Source organism: Taurulus bubalis (genome assembly GCF_910589615.1).
Source record: "Taurulus bubalis genome assembly, chromosome: 1".
Classification (NCBI taxonomy): Eukaryota; Metazoa; Chordata; class Actinopteri; order Perciformes; family Cottidae; genus Taurulus; species Taurulus bubalis.
This window is the reverse complement of record NC_136589.1, coordinates 46,423,011-46,440,840: the sequence shown is the minus strand read 5'-3', so window position 1 is coordinate 46,440,840 and position 17,830 is coordinate 46,423,011. Positions and strand designations below refer to the sequence as shown.

The window sequence follows — 17,830 nt, the reverse complement described above, 5'->3', positions numbered from 1 at the left end:
ATGGAAAATGCTCAATCTGCATATAACAGTCATGTTGCAGGTACTCAAATAAAATAAGAAACACGTAAAAATGGCTCACCAAAATCTACAAATACAATGAAGTAACCACTGTAAAAAGTTTGAAACAACGCCACAGAAACCGTCTACATGTCTATCATACAGTCCTTACCCATAAGACGAGGTATGCTGAATTATCCAGGTAGATAAGTGCTTGCAGTCTGTTCGACTGAGATTAAAAAAAAGAAATCACAATCTGAGATTCAAGATTAACGCATTCTGTAAACAGATTGGATTAAATAAGTACTTCTGCCACCATGTATTGTCATTTAAAAACACTTAAAGGAATAGTCTTCCCTGATAACCACTGCTCATGGTTCAAACAATAGCTGTGCCTACACTGGAGCTGCATTCAGAGACGTTGGAAACTTAAGCATCCCATGAAGAAAAATGCAATTACAGCGACGTAATTGATTCTTCAGACTATATCAGTCCCATGTTTGTTGACAGGTGTGATATAATCATGTTACGTCATATTAATATGGTGATATACTGGTAAACATGTCGACCAGGCAGCTCTTTGTTTTTCATTTCTTTCATTACAGCTGCAGAGGCTTCAAACTGTTGTTAAAGTTGTTTTTTTTTGCCCAACACATCTGCATCCACATTACTGCACAATATTACAGTATATGGTGGATTAACTAACGTAGGCCAGTTTCAAGTCCAAACGAGGTCATGTTTGTACTGTAAGCATAATTCAGAGATTAATAGTGTGCTTTATGGCTGGCAGTTAGAGAAAGTAAATACATTTTATAGTCAAACAGGGAAAAGGGAACATTGGTAAAGTCCTTTAGATTATATTACCACCATATACTGTATGTTGCTCTGTTGTCACTGTTGCTAACTCGTCATATGCGTCTGCTGCTTACGGAGACAGCTGATGTAATTGAAGAGGATGAGGGACCATTAGTTCTGAGATCAATTCATTAATAAGTTATAATTTCAACAATAATGTCAGACTCCTGATCGGACATATTCTCCTCAAACTCCTGACTTTTTCCTTAAAAATGACTACAAGTGACTGTTCTCCAGAATTCAAAATGTTTTTTTCACTAATCACATTCCATACATGAGGAATATTGTGCTCCACATCTCTGAAGTGCAGCCTTCAATGAGCCCCTTAAGTACATTTTATTCTTTAAAACTGTTGGTCCTTTATTACAGTTTATTCCTACAAGAGCATGTGGAGACCCAGAGTGGAAAATATTAAATAAGATGTTGTCGAACAAATATTCATATGAATAAATACGTGCAAATGTATAATGTAGCCATGAAATTGTTGCAAAATGTTATCTCTTTTTCCATTTATTTCTTTATTACGTGAAAGGTATTTCACGAAATGCTTTATATCATTATTTCAGGGCTATATTACATATTCTGTCTGTATTTATTGATAGGATTATTTATTTAATTTGTTTATTGACATTGAACTGTTTGGGTCTCCATATTTCCAGAGGGGTGGGGGTGGACTTGGCTGGCCTCACTGTTGGTCACAACGGGGAGCTTATTGAATATCCATCCATTCATTAGGGTCGCAGGAGGGCGAGAGCCGGTCAGCAGGCTACACCCGGACACGTCTCCATCAGACACACAGAGACAGACACCGTCCTCTAGGGTCATGTGACCTGCATGTCTGGGGCCACGGCCATGTGGTGTCACGGCTGCCCCATCGTTCCCTCACCAGATAGTTTGGCCTCTGGAACCTCTAAGGCAAGAAATTGTAGCTGCACTTTGTCAGATGATTATTTTTCTCACAAATTCATCAACACTTTTTAACTTATGTAAATAAAAAAAATAAAAAAAAAGCTTTATCAGCTGTTCTATTCAGCTTAATTCTCAGGTCTTAGTTATATTTTTACAAAAACAAAAAGGTAATACACAAAAATTGTAAACATACTCACACCTCTTTAAGTTGAAATGAACTTAAGTAAGTACATGTGTGACCTGTAAATGAAAACTTATTTTCATATGAAAATTGGCAACAATAAAAAAAAATGTATTACAACCATTAACAAATCAACTCTAAGAAAGGTTAGCAACCTACGTCTATAACATCTATGCAACTTCCTCTACACCCGACCCCCCAAACAAGAGTCCAAATAAATAAATTAACAAGTTCACATTGAGGAATTAAAGTCGATGAAAGTCAGCTGAGTGTTCTTCAGTGTACTCGGAGCGTTTAGCACATCCTGATGAGATCATGGTTGGCGAGCAGGGATATCTCGGCTAGCACAATCACAAGCTGCCATTGATACCGACCCACATGGAATAGAATTCAATATATTCCACTGAGTTCACAAAATCACATCCCTTTATTTAAAGGGTTATTATTGACTAATTTCTGAAAAACTCAAGTGCAATGAAATATTGCCGATTGCTTGCTTTTGTTTGTAGTTTGACCCTCCTTGACCTTGTTGGACAAAAGAAGCCCAAATACATCCGGCGCTCCGACGACATGGACGTGCAGCGCCGTGAGGCAGCAGCTGCAGCTGCAGGTGCAGCACCACCAGCAGCAGCAGCAGCACCAGCTGCAGCACCACCAGCAGCAGCTGCAGCTGCAGCACCACCAGCTGCAGCACGACCAGCAGCAGCACCAGCACCAGCACTCGCACTGCCACGTGCCTCGACATCGACTTTTACACAGCAGATGAATTTGGCATCTCCCTAAATCAATACGGTGGCAGAGTGTCCCCTCAGAGCTCGGCGCTCCATGGTGTACTCTATTAGGGATACTGGTTTGTAAGTAGAGATTGATCCTTTTGCTTCGGGTTGAAACTAATTCACAGACCATGTGTGAATTTCAAAACGTAGGCGTCTTGCACCGACATACAGTACCAAATACTTTTAGTGGGGATAGTTGTCTTATGTACAATACAAGAACAGTGCAGCTAAATACATAATCACCATAAGTACAAACACTACATTCTAACTACTTTTAAGACAATAAATAAACGGGACAAAAAAGAGCACTTATGATTTGTTGAAGCTGTTGTTTAAATGACCACACCGGTGGCTTTAAACTTGAGCCCATTTAACAAGGACTGTGTATGCTTTACATGACGACCATCCGTTTTCCACAGCATGAAATGTTTCTATACTCACACATTATGTACACATCTACTAGGAGGCTGCTTGAGAGAAGAAAACATCCCAGTGAACATTATGTGTGATGTTATTTTGGATTGTGTCCCAATGTGAAAACAATGTCAGGTAACACTTCATTTAGCGGGTCCTGTAATTATTTTATAATGGATAGAAAAAAAAATATTATTTCCAAGGAATTTCTCTGGAAGAATTAGAGATATTTTATGGCAGATCCCCCTTTATGGTATATATATATATATATATATATATATATATATATATATATATATATATATATATATATATATATATATATATATATATATATATATATATATATTTTTTTTTTTTTAAAGGACCAGGAAAGGATGTCATAGTAACACAGTTGGGTTTTTAATTTCCCAGAGAGATTTCCTTAATGGACCTTCTAAAATCGACCTGAGATCAGTTTTAACATAATATCGTAAATCAGTTTGTTGAAACTTGGCAACTACACAGACAGACAAATGTTTATATTTTTGTCTGGTTTGGTGAAGAAAGTTACACAACTAATTAAGTGAAACAAAATAAGTGTATTACAAAATGGAGGAACCTTCCAGTTCTTTGTGAGAAAATAATTGGGAAAAACTAGGAACCTGTAAAATAAAGCATCACCAAGTTTGATGAACTGCGTATGAAACTTTGACAACAAAAGCAGAAATGGTGGAATGAGCGAGCCCGGGTAGGCTCAAACTGTTCTGCATGTTGATTCGGCATACATTCAAATGAACTATAAGAAACACTACAGCATGCTTTGGAAAGCGGTGAGCAGAAATGTGAAGCTGACACCGGTATGGTCTTTTAATCTATTTGGACACCCGATGACTGGCTCGGGCTCTAAGTGCCGACGTCACAGGGCATTTGCTCGATGCCCGCTGGCACCTCTTGGAGGTGCCGGGCAGTGCTTGAACTGTGTAATGTCGTTCTGTCTCTTAGCGCACATATGAAAAAAGGCAGAGAGAGAATTGTGTAGAAATGTCCATCTGAGTACAATAAAAAGTACAAGTGAAGTTTGACAAAAGAAACTTTGCATAATGAGTTCATTTGACCATTTCATCTAATGTAAAATATTACAAATACACACCTTTGGTAACATTTTACTTTAAAGTCCTGTGTCTCTCAACAACTATGAGATCACTTAGAATGTTAAGTGACAAAAAGGTACGCTGTTTGATGGTGTACCATAGTTAATAATTCAAAGGATTAGTTCAACACTATATAAAATATATACTTATTTGCTTTCATTCTGAGAGCGAGGTAAAACGAATGGATATTGTTCTTGTGTCCATGTGTGAATACAGAGGAGGATTTGGGACGTGGTTAACCGAGCTGCCTTTAACATGTGCACCAACAGAAATGTTGTGGTTTTAGTCTCGTCCATAATTGTATGCAACAGGGTTGCTAACGGAGTTGCTAACAGAGTTGCTAACAGAGTTCAAAGGAAGGAAATTCTGTCTGCCACAAGGTCTCCCTCTTGGTGGAAAGAACTCCAGTAGTGTGAGCATAATGATGTTAAGTTCACCCAAACACTCTTGTCACAGCAGGAATGCTCCTAATCTAAATCACATGAACACGTCACGGCTCGTACTAGCTAACCACGGCACAGTCGCCGCTGCGCCAGGCTTTCATCGTACAGGAGCGGGCATGAAACTAAATCAATAGATGCGGTCGGGTTTGAGACCAAAACTAAGTACATTTGGTAGCTCGAACTATAGATATATATAATAGACATGTTTTTTTTCCCCTATAGATGGAGCTGGGCTAGCTGTTTCACCTTGCCTCCATGCTTTATGCTAAGCTAGTCTAACCGTGTCCTGTCTCCACCCTCGTACTTAACACACAGCACGAGATTGACAACCATCACTCCCTCTCAGAAAAAAAGGGAATACGCATATTTACCTACATGTTGGAGCACTGCTTTCGTGAACCAGAAGTGCTGAAACTTAAAACGGTCAGACGTGTATTATTATTATTATTATTTGATATTTACTACAAATCAATCATAAGAACCAAAGTAATTATCAAGGTTTCACAGGACTGTAAAGCAAAGTGCATGTACATGTTAACAGGGACATTACCGAACATTCTGAGGAATTCCTGAGTTTAACCTCCCATGATGCACGAGAGAGGGAGGGAAGCTGACAGGAAGAAAAGTCAGGATGAGACACAGAAAGAAAGAAAGCTGCCAGTGCTTCTGTTTTATCTCCAGTCCAAAAATACCTGTTGAACAGTATTGCTGATAAGACAACGCTTGTGTCCTCCATTACAAAAAAAGAAAGAAGAAAAGAAGACTTCAAATATCAAGAGAAGTATGAGCCACCAGACTCTAAGTACAGTTCTGTCTCCTCTGTTCCTCCGTTGTACATTTCTCAGTCATTTCCTGACAGAAATCCACTGTCACGTTTGGGCTACATACCTCCTCTGTGGACCCCAGCACCAGTGGACACTCAGGGTTCTCCTGTCCGAGGCCTGACTCCTCCGGCCCCTGACTGGGGCCCCCGTCGGACAGACACGCCGTATCGCCTTGTGGAGACGCGGGGGACCTGGACCGGGGCGAGTCCTCGTCAGAGAAAGGCGACGGCGGGTTGGACGTGAGGTCGATGCTGGCGGAGACGGGAGGAGGCCCGTCCAGACACACTTGCTGGGAGAGGAAGGAGAGGTTCTGCCACAGCTCCGACATGCACACCTTCAGCTGGTTGCGCTCGCTCAGCAGCTTTTCCTTCTCGCACACCTGTGAAGAAGACACATAACACATAAGTCGGTCCAGTCGTAAACAGCATAAATATTATCAGCTCCTGCAGTGAGCCCTGTGTCCGGTGCACCGAGACAATAACTACGAGAGCATCAGTCGTCCGTTCCCAGGCCAGACATCGGTGTTGTGTAGTCGACCCTGGCTCAAGCTTTGGCTCGGCCCCTGGAACGTCATGTCAAATACATGCAAGCGCATGTAACAATGTACATTGTTGGGGATGCACCGATCCAATACTGATATGAGTAGCTGGATGGGGGGCTCTGTGATATATGGGGCCGATCCATTTCATTTAATTCTGTGCTTATGCCAATGACTTTTTAATGTTTATGACACTTACCATTAACCTGTCCATCAACCAGTTTATATTGATGACACTTTAACATGCTTATACTCAGTTAAAACCCTTATAGTTGGCATATTTTCATTTCTGGCACTGTGCACATTTGGTTTTGCCCCTTATTGATAGTCTTTATTTTCATACCTGCTTTGTGACATCCTTCAACACAATGATGTGGAAGCTAACAGCAATCCCTTCTCAACGATGGGATTGAGGAGCAACAGTTACCCAACATGGCCACCAGAGGGTATGCTACATCACCCAAAAGCATTCTAGTGTAAACAACAACAAAAGCTACAACACACTGGACGCTTCAGACCTGTTGCATCAATGATGTTGTCTGATATTCTGATATTTGATCTGTGTGTGTGTGTGTGTGTGTGTGTGTGTGTGTGTGTGTGTGTGTGTGTGTGTGTGTGTGTGTGTGTGTGTGTGTGTGTGTGTTCGTACCAGTTTGCGGATCTCGCCCTCCAGGTTCTGGATGCAGTCCAGCTTCCTCTTGCGACAGCGCTGGGCGGCGATGCGGTTTTTGCTGCGGCGGCGGATGTCGTGGATGAACTCCAGCTGCTCTGAGTTCAGCTTGTGCATCTTGACGAGGATCTGGAAGTCATTGCGCGGCAGGTTGGTGATGTGGTCCACGGGGAAGGGCAGCTTCACCTGAAAGAAAAGGACCAGAGGGGGTTTATTTCATTTGACAGGATTATTTCTCAATCTAAATACATTGCTACTTAGGTAATGTGATGAGAGATGAATCAACTATGATGAAGACCAGGGCCGATGGCTGAAAGCTCCAGAAAGGCTAAGCTACTCTGTGGTTCTGTCAGCAAGCTGGGAGCATTTGCCAAAGCATCAACAGGGTTAAGCGGCCTGCTGCTCAACACACAGACAGTTGTAGTGAACGCACCCTGAAGCTGCTTTAATAATAAGAACAGAATAAACATGCTGGATTCAGCCTGAATATTATGTCCATACGTTACTCAACTATGGCACAGAAGGTTGTCACTTTCTTCTATTCTTGAGGTTGTCACTATTCTTCTTGATGAGACTGATGATCTGACACTTTATGATCTAAAATATATCTCTTTAGCAACAATGCAAAGGAAAAATGATGTATTGATACTTCTATTGACTTGCTTTACTTATGTATTACATTTGTTTCAAACTGTCATCTGACTTTAACTATATGCATAATTGATGCTACTTAATTCATTTTGTGGGAGTTCAATTAAAACCGACAAAACACCTAAGCTCCGTTGAGCGTTGAGCCATGAGCTCTAACAATCTCCCACATGCCTGCAGGCTCACTGGGCCACTTTCTAGAAAACCATCACAGGTAGCACTTGACTAGTCGCAAATACCACAACTGAGCGTCCCTCTGATTGGTGGAGCTGTTTGGAACCAGGCGCCCACCTCCGGTTCTGCTGAGTGAAGCTGATGCAGAAGGGACTAAAACCTGCATTCTCTCTCCTGACCACCTGGTTGTATAGAAGTCTATATAAATGACTCTACTTCTCTCTTGATTTATTCCCTCAGTAAACATGAGTTTATGTCTCAATCTCTAATTTCAAGTCTTCTTCAATACAGCATGATGTTCATTTAGTACATTATGGTCATTTAGAGTCACACAGACCACAGCCATCTGTGGTATTGTGTTGTGTGAGGAACCGGCCCATGTCAGAGAGGTCTTTTACTATGACCGGCTCGAGGCACACCTGGGTATCAATCCTTCTGTTTAATAGGGCTCAGCAGTCACAGTCTCCAGGTTGCCATAGGCAACCGTTTTGGGAAATTGCCAACCAATTTTCGCCTTTTTTATGTAAAATATCAAAAGCAAAACGTGCTCTCACAAACTACAAAGAGGTTTATCTGGTGTATGTCACATTTTCATTTTTTAGATGAAGTATAACTGCAAAGTATCTTGATTTAAGGTGAATAAAAATAGCAACCAATTTAATTGTTGCTACTTTAGTGAATTTGACTGATACTACTTCTGTGCTTCAGGGCTTTTACTTGTGGTGGAGCAGTTCTTAATTGCTACATTTGAACAAGTCAATTATCTGAATACATTCAATAACTGGATCAGCTCCATGGCCGGCTGGCCAGATGGAGGTCGATGTGCTCCACTAGGTGGCAGTGTGGCGCTGCGTAGTGACGCCAGCAGCTCCGGCACAAAGAGTGCTCAGGGGGCCTCTTTGTTCCTCGGCCAGCAGCTCATCTTGGTCCTAATTGAGTATGAACATTGTATTATTTATCATTGTGGTTCCTACATAGTCCATTTTTCTTTCTGTACGCATCAGTTCATGATGTCATCCATCGATTCTCCTCTCTTTCTTCACAGCGCTTCACGTCTGTGCATTCATCTTCCCCTCTGGATCTTTCTTTAGTTATGTGGAAGTGTCCTCTCATTCATTCACGGGTTTGTTGCCGTCGACAGCAGATTCTCACTTTATAAATGTAGCCCATTCGATCTGTTGATGAGTGACTGAGTCTTTGTGTACAGCCACATGCCAGCATCCCACAATGACATCATCACTGCTCTGACAACAGAGGAAAGGGAAAAGAGTGTTGAGTTAAGTGTGTGTGCGCGTAGGTGCCGCCCTGTCCTTTACTGTATATACATCTATATATAGCTGCATGACTCTCAGCAGTCACATAATAAGGTTGGAATGACAAAGTGAGCCATGGATGAACATAAATTCTCTCTCTCTCTCTCTCTCTCTCTCTCTCTCTCTCTCTCTCTCTCTCTCTCTCTCTCTCTCTCTCTCTCTCTCTCTCTCTCTCTCTCTCTCTCTCTTCAACATTTGAAATGTCCGAGAATAATAATACTAAATGTAAGAATAACTGTTGTAATATATATATATATATATATATATATATATATATATATATATATATATATATATATATATATATATATATATATACAGTGCACCCACACCGGCAGAAGAGGATTAGAGCCGCATGATGTTCTGAGATCAATCAATGAGTGCATTTCCATCTGTGCTGGAATCATAGTTATTAGTCATATCTGCTATTACCATAGCTGGTCATATTCCAGATGTCAACACTCCCAACTCTTCCCAAACCGACGCTTGTTCAGGAGCCTTCGGCTTCAGAGTCACTGCAGAAAGTCTGGTTTGTATTTCACTTTTGAGGAATGACTTACTCACGTCTTAAATAAGGAGGGAAAAAGCAACACGGCAGAATGCAAAGTGGGGAGGAGAGGGTCTTAATGGGTTGGCCTAATTGGAAAGGGCAGATCTGGGGTCAGGGTTAGCAGATGGTGGACGGAACGCGGCCAGGACACCTTGCACCTGCCTGCACGGCACCCGAGGGTGTGTGTGTACGCTCTATGGGCGAGACAACTGGGTCAGGGCAAAGAAGTGGGACACACACACACACACACACACACACACACACACACACACACACACACAGGAGTGATATACGATGTTTGAGGACAGAACTAAAACAGTACGAAATTTTAATGTGCTTATAGAGGTGAGTGCAATATAGCACGAGTATAACTGAGGTTTTGTTTTCATATTTCACAGCTATATTTTCAGGTGACGAGGTTATGGGTTATGATCTCAAAGAGAGGTTCAACAAAAACTGAACATTGGAACTTCCATGAAGGGATTGATTATGGACCGTGTGAATAGATTGCATTAGCTTCAGCCAGCTGGACTCAATAAGCTGCACATGAGGATGGATCGTGTCCGCTGATAGCCGATAGCTGATTGCTGATAGCACTATCTGCCCCGTCACCGCTTCACCAGAGATATTGAGCTAATGTGAGTAGATTTTGCCCTTTTTGCGTCTGATCGCAATTATGAGCCAGAGGTGTAGTGAGGATGAGATAGCCTCTTCATCCAAGCCTCCAGAAGGCAGGTTTTCCTCAAATGGAGTGCAAGGGAATTTTATTTATTCATTTTTCATATCGCAACTGTCATTGATCTCGTCACTACATCTCAAAATAAATACATTTGAGTGGGCAGGAAGGTGAAGAGAGTCTGTACTCATAACTGTATTCAATGATGTGAGAGGTGTGGTAAATTACACACTATTATCATATGTGTTCTATTAACATGATATCAGTTTATGTATTTTATAACATGGCCTTCGTCTTCTATAGATTAAATAGTAGACTGTTGAGCATTATCTTAGAAAAGTGCATGAAGACCCAGAGTTTAAGTATTTTTTTGTTGAGGTTTAATATCCTCTTTTCTTTTATCTTTCTTTCTTATATCGACATCCACCAAGACAATAGTTTTAACAATGTGACCTCAGCAGGTATCTGTGCCTGATTGCCTTTGCTTCATAGCAATGGAACTAGTCAACACATTTAGGACATGCTGTACAACATCAGGAGAATACGTCCTCTTCTCACCTAGAAGGTGGCACAGGTTCTCGTCCAGGCTCTGATCATCTCAAGCCTTGACTACTGTAACTCTCTTCTGCAGGTCTACCTGCTAGTGCCATCCGGCCTCTGCAGCTCATCCAGAATGCAGCAGCTCGACTGGTCTTTAACCGAAATTCACCCACACTACTTCGCTCCTCCGCGCCCTCCACTGGTTACCGGTGGCCGCCCGCATCCGCTTCAAAACATTGGTACTTGCGTACCGTGCTACGAACAGATCAGGTCCAGTCTACATCCAGGACATGGTAACACCGTACACCCCGGCTCGTTCGCTCCGCTCGGCTTCTGCCAATCGGCTTGTAGCTCCGTCACTGCGAGCTAAACACTCAAAAAAGTCACGACTGTTTGTGTCCTGGCTCCTCATTGGTGGAATGAGCTCCCCATTGACACCAGGACAGCAGAAAGTCTCTACACCTTTCGTCGCAAACTAAAAACACATCTTTTCCGACTACACCTTGAATAAGGAAGGTAGTGCAGTAGCACTTAAATGTCTCTTATTGATAGCACTTTGTAGTTTAACTTTTATTGAAGAAATTGTACTTTCTTGATTCTTGTTGTTCTGAGTTTGTACTCATGGTTGAATGCACTTATTGTAAGTCGCTTTGGATAAAAGCCTCAGCTAAATGAAATGTACTAATGACATAATCATACGCCAATATGAATAAATGCATATTACATATAAGATGTTAGAACAGCAGAAATATGTACATTGGGTCAAACAGCCGTACCCCAATGCACCATACATAGGTTTGGTCTCTGTAGTTGTGACGCTATAAAAATCTGACTATGAGTCTTTTCAGAAAACCGAGCACCTCAACCTCTGCAACTCATATTCATGACTCATCCCGGGCCAGAGGCCACCACACTCAGATCTAATAAAGCTGGTGTGTGTGTGTGTGTGTGTGTGTGTGTGTGTGTGTGTGTGTGTGTGTGTGTGTGTGTGTGTGTGTGTGTGTGTGTGTGTGTGTGTGTGCGCGCTCCAGTATGAGACTCATCTCACACCACATACATTGCATGTGCGTAGGCATCGCCATGGCAACCATACGGCTCTTATATCTCCAATGTGTTTGAAGTGTTTGTGTAATTTCTCCAGGGAGAAAAAAAACAGTCTAAGAATAGTCACAGCTGTAAATCCCACTTTGAATATGCTTGGGGGAAAAAAGTCCATGCTACATGCTACATGCTACTAGCACAGGACTATGTGCTCGGAGCCGGTTACTGATCGGAGGTGGTCGATATTTTGGTAAGACAATACACTGGCAAATTGCAAACCTCACCATTTAAAGCAGTAGAGGGATGTATTTACAAACTAATGGCCACGTCAGCTGCTCTGCAATGTCATCACCTGACACGTGAGTGGTGCCTTCATCATTCTAGTTTTTTGTTGTAAATATATCATTTTCTGTTATTTAAATTAAGTGTTTACTCGTACTTAACTAATGCTTCATAGCATGCAGTTATTATAACGTGTTACCAAAATGTCTTATAAAAGCGTACTAATGCTAATTATTAAAACAGCAAAATGTGTAAACAGGCTATGCTGTTATCCTGGAGTCACTGAGTTACATTAGGCATAATTTTTTGAGCCTATATAGAATTAAAATGTGGAAAAGCTGCATCATGAAAACTCATATTTACTTCCTACGAGCAGTTTCTAGTTATAATAAGGTGACTTTAAGCTGCTACTCTTACTCTAAACTGTAACCTGGTTGTGATCCCAGTCCGGTCACTGACGTCTTCAAGCAACTGGCTCATGAGAATCTTGGGAAATTCAGTGCCGTTGTGACTTGGTGGTCGGTGGCGGCTGTTCAGACCCAAGTGCAAACACAAAAGGAGAAGAAAGCACAATGGAGGACTACACTCACCTCGGGGCCAGAGATTCTGGAGACGCCGCTTTCGCTGTCTCCCTCTGAGAAGGAGCCCGACTCGTCGCTGGAGTTGCCGCCGCTGGCCCCGAATCCCTGTTCACTTTTGATATTGGTGCAACCCTGAGAGAAGACCAGCTCCCCGCTGAGGGGGTTCCTCTGCTCCATCGCCCCGACCAGGCAGTGAGGGAGTCCAGAGGTGGAGCCAGAGTGTGGGGAGGAGGAGAAGTCAAACTGGGGCAGGTTGAAAGGCGAGCTGCCGCTGCCTGCGTCCTCTGGGTAAGAGAAGGAGGAGCGAGAGCTGGAGGTCTGGGTCCGGGGCTCGGAAGGGGAAGGGGAGTGGGCGGAGGCCTTGATGGGGACAGGGCAGCTGGCGGAGAGGCCCGACCGACCAGAAGGAGCCTCCACCTGCATCAGGGTCGAGACCTTTTCTCTGAACGTATCGTCTGTGTATGGATGGGCCAACATCTGCTGCTCGCCAGCAGCGGAGGAGAAGATGACACTGGCTCTGTCCAGCTCCCCCTCGTGTTTAGAGGATGACGCTTTGGACGCCGGCCTCTCCATGTTCTTGCCAGTCAGCGCTGTTGGTGTGACCTCTGCGATGCCGGTCTTGAGGGCCACTCGGCCCAGGGATTCCCTCTTGTCCCGCTGCCTGTCTTTGACCAGCTCCTTGTAGTGGTTGAGGGACAGTCTGTTGGTGAGCAGCTGCTGGATGGTGGTGTTGGGCACACCGCTGAGATCTAGGCCACCTCTCTGGAGATAGGAGCGCAGGCAAGAAGAGGGCGACCCTCGGCTCGGAGAGTGCTCGGCGGCCTCTGGAACCCCTTCTACCTCGAGCTCCATCTCCAGCACCTCCTCGGTACACGATTCCGGGTTGCAACCGCTCCTTTCGTCGCCTTCTTCCTCGAACACAAACGGCTCCTCTTTGATCCTGGAGGGTGTGAGAAGAGTTTGTGGAGCACCGCTGCTGCCTCTGAGCTGGGAGCTCACAGGGCTGACTGAGGTATGGTTGGCCAAGATGACATCATCACCGCTGTGATGGTCTTCTCCGTTGTGCTTGTCATCGCAGATCTGGTACTGATACTTCCTGTATTTGGGGCACTGAGACAGGTCAGCGGCGGGGCTCGCCACGTGATTGGTCTGCTGCCCCGCCTCTGCAGAGTCGTCCGAAGATATGGCCTCAGAAAAGCTGGCGTCCTCCGCCGTGATGTCGTCGTCATATTCCACCTTGCCGTTGCTGGCGTGCTGGCTGTCGTTCTGTAGCTGGGCTTGAAGGAACCGAAAACAAGAGTCCTCTAAATTGTGAACGCCCAGGAAGTCGGCGCACAGGACGACCTCATGGATGTTCTCCCGACTTAAAACCAGCTTGGCTGTGTAGGCAAACTGGAGCAGAGGAGCAAAGCCCTTAGCCGTCACCTGTAGAGGAGAGAAGATGACAGGATTGTTTACTGTCATGTGTGTATCAGTCTAACGCCAGGAACCTAGCTGTGTATGTGGGAATGTTCTCATATCTCGAGAACCGTTCTTTCGATGTACTTCACACTTGGCCGATGGATTGCCGCGGACCCAAGGACCTGCAGTATCCACGCAAAAAGGAAGCTGCTGACTCTTATGTACTGATGGATTTAGTGCGGTGGAAATGGACATTATACTGAATTCATTAAGACAACAGGGGAACATGGAGGACGTTTTCAGTTTGTTTTAACTGGAGAACAGGGAGAATTAGTTATGTGTCAGGCCATTATTTGTTTTGCTCTAATGGCGCCAGGAAGAGGGACACTAATACACTGGGAATAACGTAGGGAGGGTCCGCTTCCTTCTGGAGCAAGAATAACAATAATAATAATAATACATCTGCGAGTCACATTCTGGTGCTGTTTGCTTGTTCAGAAGAGCTCCGAGATCATTTTTACTCTTTAATAAAACATCAGCGACAGTGAGGGAACCGGAATGTTAGAAGCATCTGTATGTGTGGACTCCAAGAGATTCATTATACTGCAATTAGTGCGGTTTCTTCACAGTAAAAGAAGAACAATGTTGTAAGTTAAAACAATATGACATAATTTACGGAAAAATACAATGCAGATTTGTAGACTTGAACAAAGAGGTGGTGGGCTGAAAACGGATGGAGCAGAATTTTTACCCCACGAGCAACCACTCCACTTTCTCCATCCTCAGTTATTTTGCCACATTCCCGCCTTGGTAATCTAATAAGTCTTGTCCTCTTGCCTGGATCCTTTTGTTCCTCCCTCTCTTCACCCCCATCATCTCCTCTGCTCTCTTCTCGTTCACCACTGTCAGCTTCTACTGCGTTCATATGTGAGTATGCTGCTGCATGCATGTGCTTGCTCCATTTTGCTGTGTGTATGTGCGTGTGCGCGCGTGCGTGTGCTCACGTGCGTGTGTGTGTGTGTCTGCGTATATATTGGTGCGCATGTAAGCCTATTTTCAGCTTGCATCAGCACCGAGAGGAGCCGGGAGAAGCTGCACTGCTCACCGGCCCCAACCTCGCTGATGAGCAGCAGAGAGAGAGAGATCTGCCACAGGAGAGCGATGCGATCACGTATGCAGGATCCTTTTCCGCTCTACATCTAGCTTTCACCTTTTATTTCCCCCTCAAAAGTAATATGATATATATTCTGTTATCATGAAGCTGTATGATGATGAAATATAAAAAAGACGACATGTTTTTTGGGCTGCACGATTCTTTTTATTGCCATACATTTAGTACACAGCCCACCAATTGGTCTTTCAACTCTCAAATCAACCGTTCACGAAAAGATTGTAGAACTGGAATCCAGAACCACACATTAACACTAAGTATAGCATGTCTTGGCTCTCTACATGACGTCCACATTGCACCTTGTGTTCTGATTGTTACTGTACAGACACAGAGGGCACATGTATGGGCAGAATGGGATTACTGAGGAGTCAGTAGCGTTTAGACAACAACAACAACAAAGAGACCAGATGAATCCTTCAGACTGACAAAAACAAGAGATCAGAGCTAGCTGTGCACTGGGAGAGTTTTCACAGTGACACAAATAGTGATCGGTCATCATCGCCACTGTTTCTGCCAATACTGTGAGCAAATGGATTTACCTCAGTCTGATGTAACATGACACAATTTAATATATACATCTACACTAACCAACTATGTTTTAAAACCAAAGAAGCCAAGGAAACTACATTCAATATGTGTGAAGAAATAGACCGATATTGGATTTATTTTGATTTAACACCATGTTACACTGGCCAAGATGGATTGCGTTCAGTCCCAGGGTTGAAGTAAATCCATCAAACCAAACACTACAGTAGAGTGTTACCACCAGGTAGCGCTGTTTGCCAATGTAAGCCTTAGCCATAACCCTAACCCTAATAACCCTAAACTGAAATGATGAACATCGTAATACCAGAAGTTTACGAGTTTAAGAGTAGCATTTCACAAAGGTAATTATACACAGATCAAAGGGAGGTTTTTACAAAGGAACATGTTGTTTCAGGTGAATATAGAACAAATACTAGACCACCTGTGGTTTAAAGGATCTTCTTCCTTTCCTTAATTTATGACCTGTCCACAGAAGTGATTGATTACTTGATACTGGCTACGGGAATGGTATAACATTTGCATTTGACAGAAGATGATTTGCATTAAAGGTTTGTAGAAGATAAACTACAACTAAGAATATCAAATTCCCATTACACCAATTCGCCCCGTGAGGTAACGCCACCATGCCACTTAGAGCTGTGACCAGAACTTAGAATCAAATAAGTGGATAGTTTGAGGTCAGTTGGGAGGGAGAGGACCTTAGTTGGGAGGGAGAGGACCTTAAGCAAGAAATATGCTTCAGGTTGCAGCTCTATGCATACACTGGGAGTAAAGAATGAGTCCATTTATTAGCTCACACTGAAGTAGAAGATTGTTATCAGATGCACATGATTGTGTATTCTTTACTGCCATGTTACGAGAAGAACCAGGGTACACCAGTGACATGGCCGTGTCCTTGGTGCTGAAACACCCCCAACCTGTTCCCCTCGATGCCACAACAAGTTCCAGTAAAGTAGCGAGGAGTGAGCGGACAGCAGCGGGGATGTGGAAAATAAAGCCACCCTTAATGTCGTGAGGGGGAGGAGTTTGAAGTGGTGGAGGCCTGTGCGAATGATCACTGTAAGGTGGAGTTACACGGACATATTAATCAATATGACAGATCTAGGGCGATGTATGGTAACGTAAGCCGCTGGGAGCGACTAACAAAAGCCCTTTTTCCGCCTGTTCAAGGCTGCACTGTTCTACCGCCGTGTCGTCCCGTATCAAAAGGTACAAACACGGAATGCGGTGGACAGACTTGTTCCCCCGTTAAGTCGGCAGTGGAGGGCGTAACGGAGCCGAATGGACGTCTGTGTAAAGAGGGACAGCTGGCCTGATGCCCACACACACACTGGACGCTTGTTTATTCAAGATTATTCATGTTTAACGGGTGCCTTGTCCAAATTGCACCACCTCTGACACTGCACGTCCTTGGAAACCCAGCGAAACACAAGCCAAGTGTGAAGTAGATCCAATGAAGGGTTCTCAAGATATGTGAAAGACACACACACACTTCAGAGAAAGAGATTCCCTTTGTGTTACGCTGAAAACACACTCGGCAGCGTGACTCGTCCTGTGTTTCCCGGCTCAAACTGAGATAACCACGGTTCCTCCGTGGAACTCCCAGAGTGTCCCGTGTTGGTCCTTTACCTTGTCTGGCAGGTTAATGATGGTCTCCGCTTCGACTGGCGACCCGTTGTGACCCAGCAGGGCCTGCAGGAAGTAGCGGCTGCTGGCGGCGAGCACGGCCCTGTGCGCGCGCACCTCCCTGCCCTCCACCAGCACGGTCACGTCACACAGGACGCCCTGCCGCCGCTGCTCCTCCAGGCTCAGCAGCACATTGGCACAGTGGACCTTGGACTCGTACACGTACACGGGCGCTGCCGCCTCGCCATCCCGCTCCTCGCCTGCCGACATCACTCTCTTTAGCAGCCTGCACAGAGGAAGGAAAGGAGGTCAGGACACTGTAGCATAGGGGGCAGAGTACAGTAGTGTAGTGCCTTAAAGGGACAAGTGGTCATGAGTGAATTTGTAGTGAATGAAAAAGAAAACATTTCCAGTATTAGTGTGTAAGATTTGCACTTCAAATCCAGGTTCCCATTTCAGAATCAATCACAGTCACCGTGACATCATTTGCATACGATACCCAAGCAGGATACTGACCAGCCAACAGTGAAAAACACAACCA

General features: G+C 44.0%; 1 protein-coding gene across 1 annotated transcript; it reads right to left on the bottom strand.

Annotated features, from left to right (window-relative positions):
- Positions 1-5,506: 5,506 nt before the first annotated feature.
- On the bottom strand, positions 5,507-17,559 carry bach2a (BTB and CNC homology 1, basic leucine zipper transcription factor 2a; the record flags this gene model as incomplete). Its single annotated transcript, XM_079225136.1, has 4 exons — positions 5,507-5,911; positions 6,720-6,926; positions 12,555-13,970; positions 17,293-17,559. 4 exons carry the CDS (start codon positions 17,557-17,559, stop codon positions 5,507-5,509), a joined length of 2,295 nt encoding a protein of 764 aa, XP_079081262.1.
- Positions 17,560-17,830: the final 271 nt, after the last annotated feature.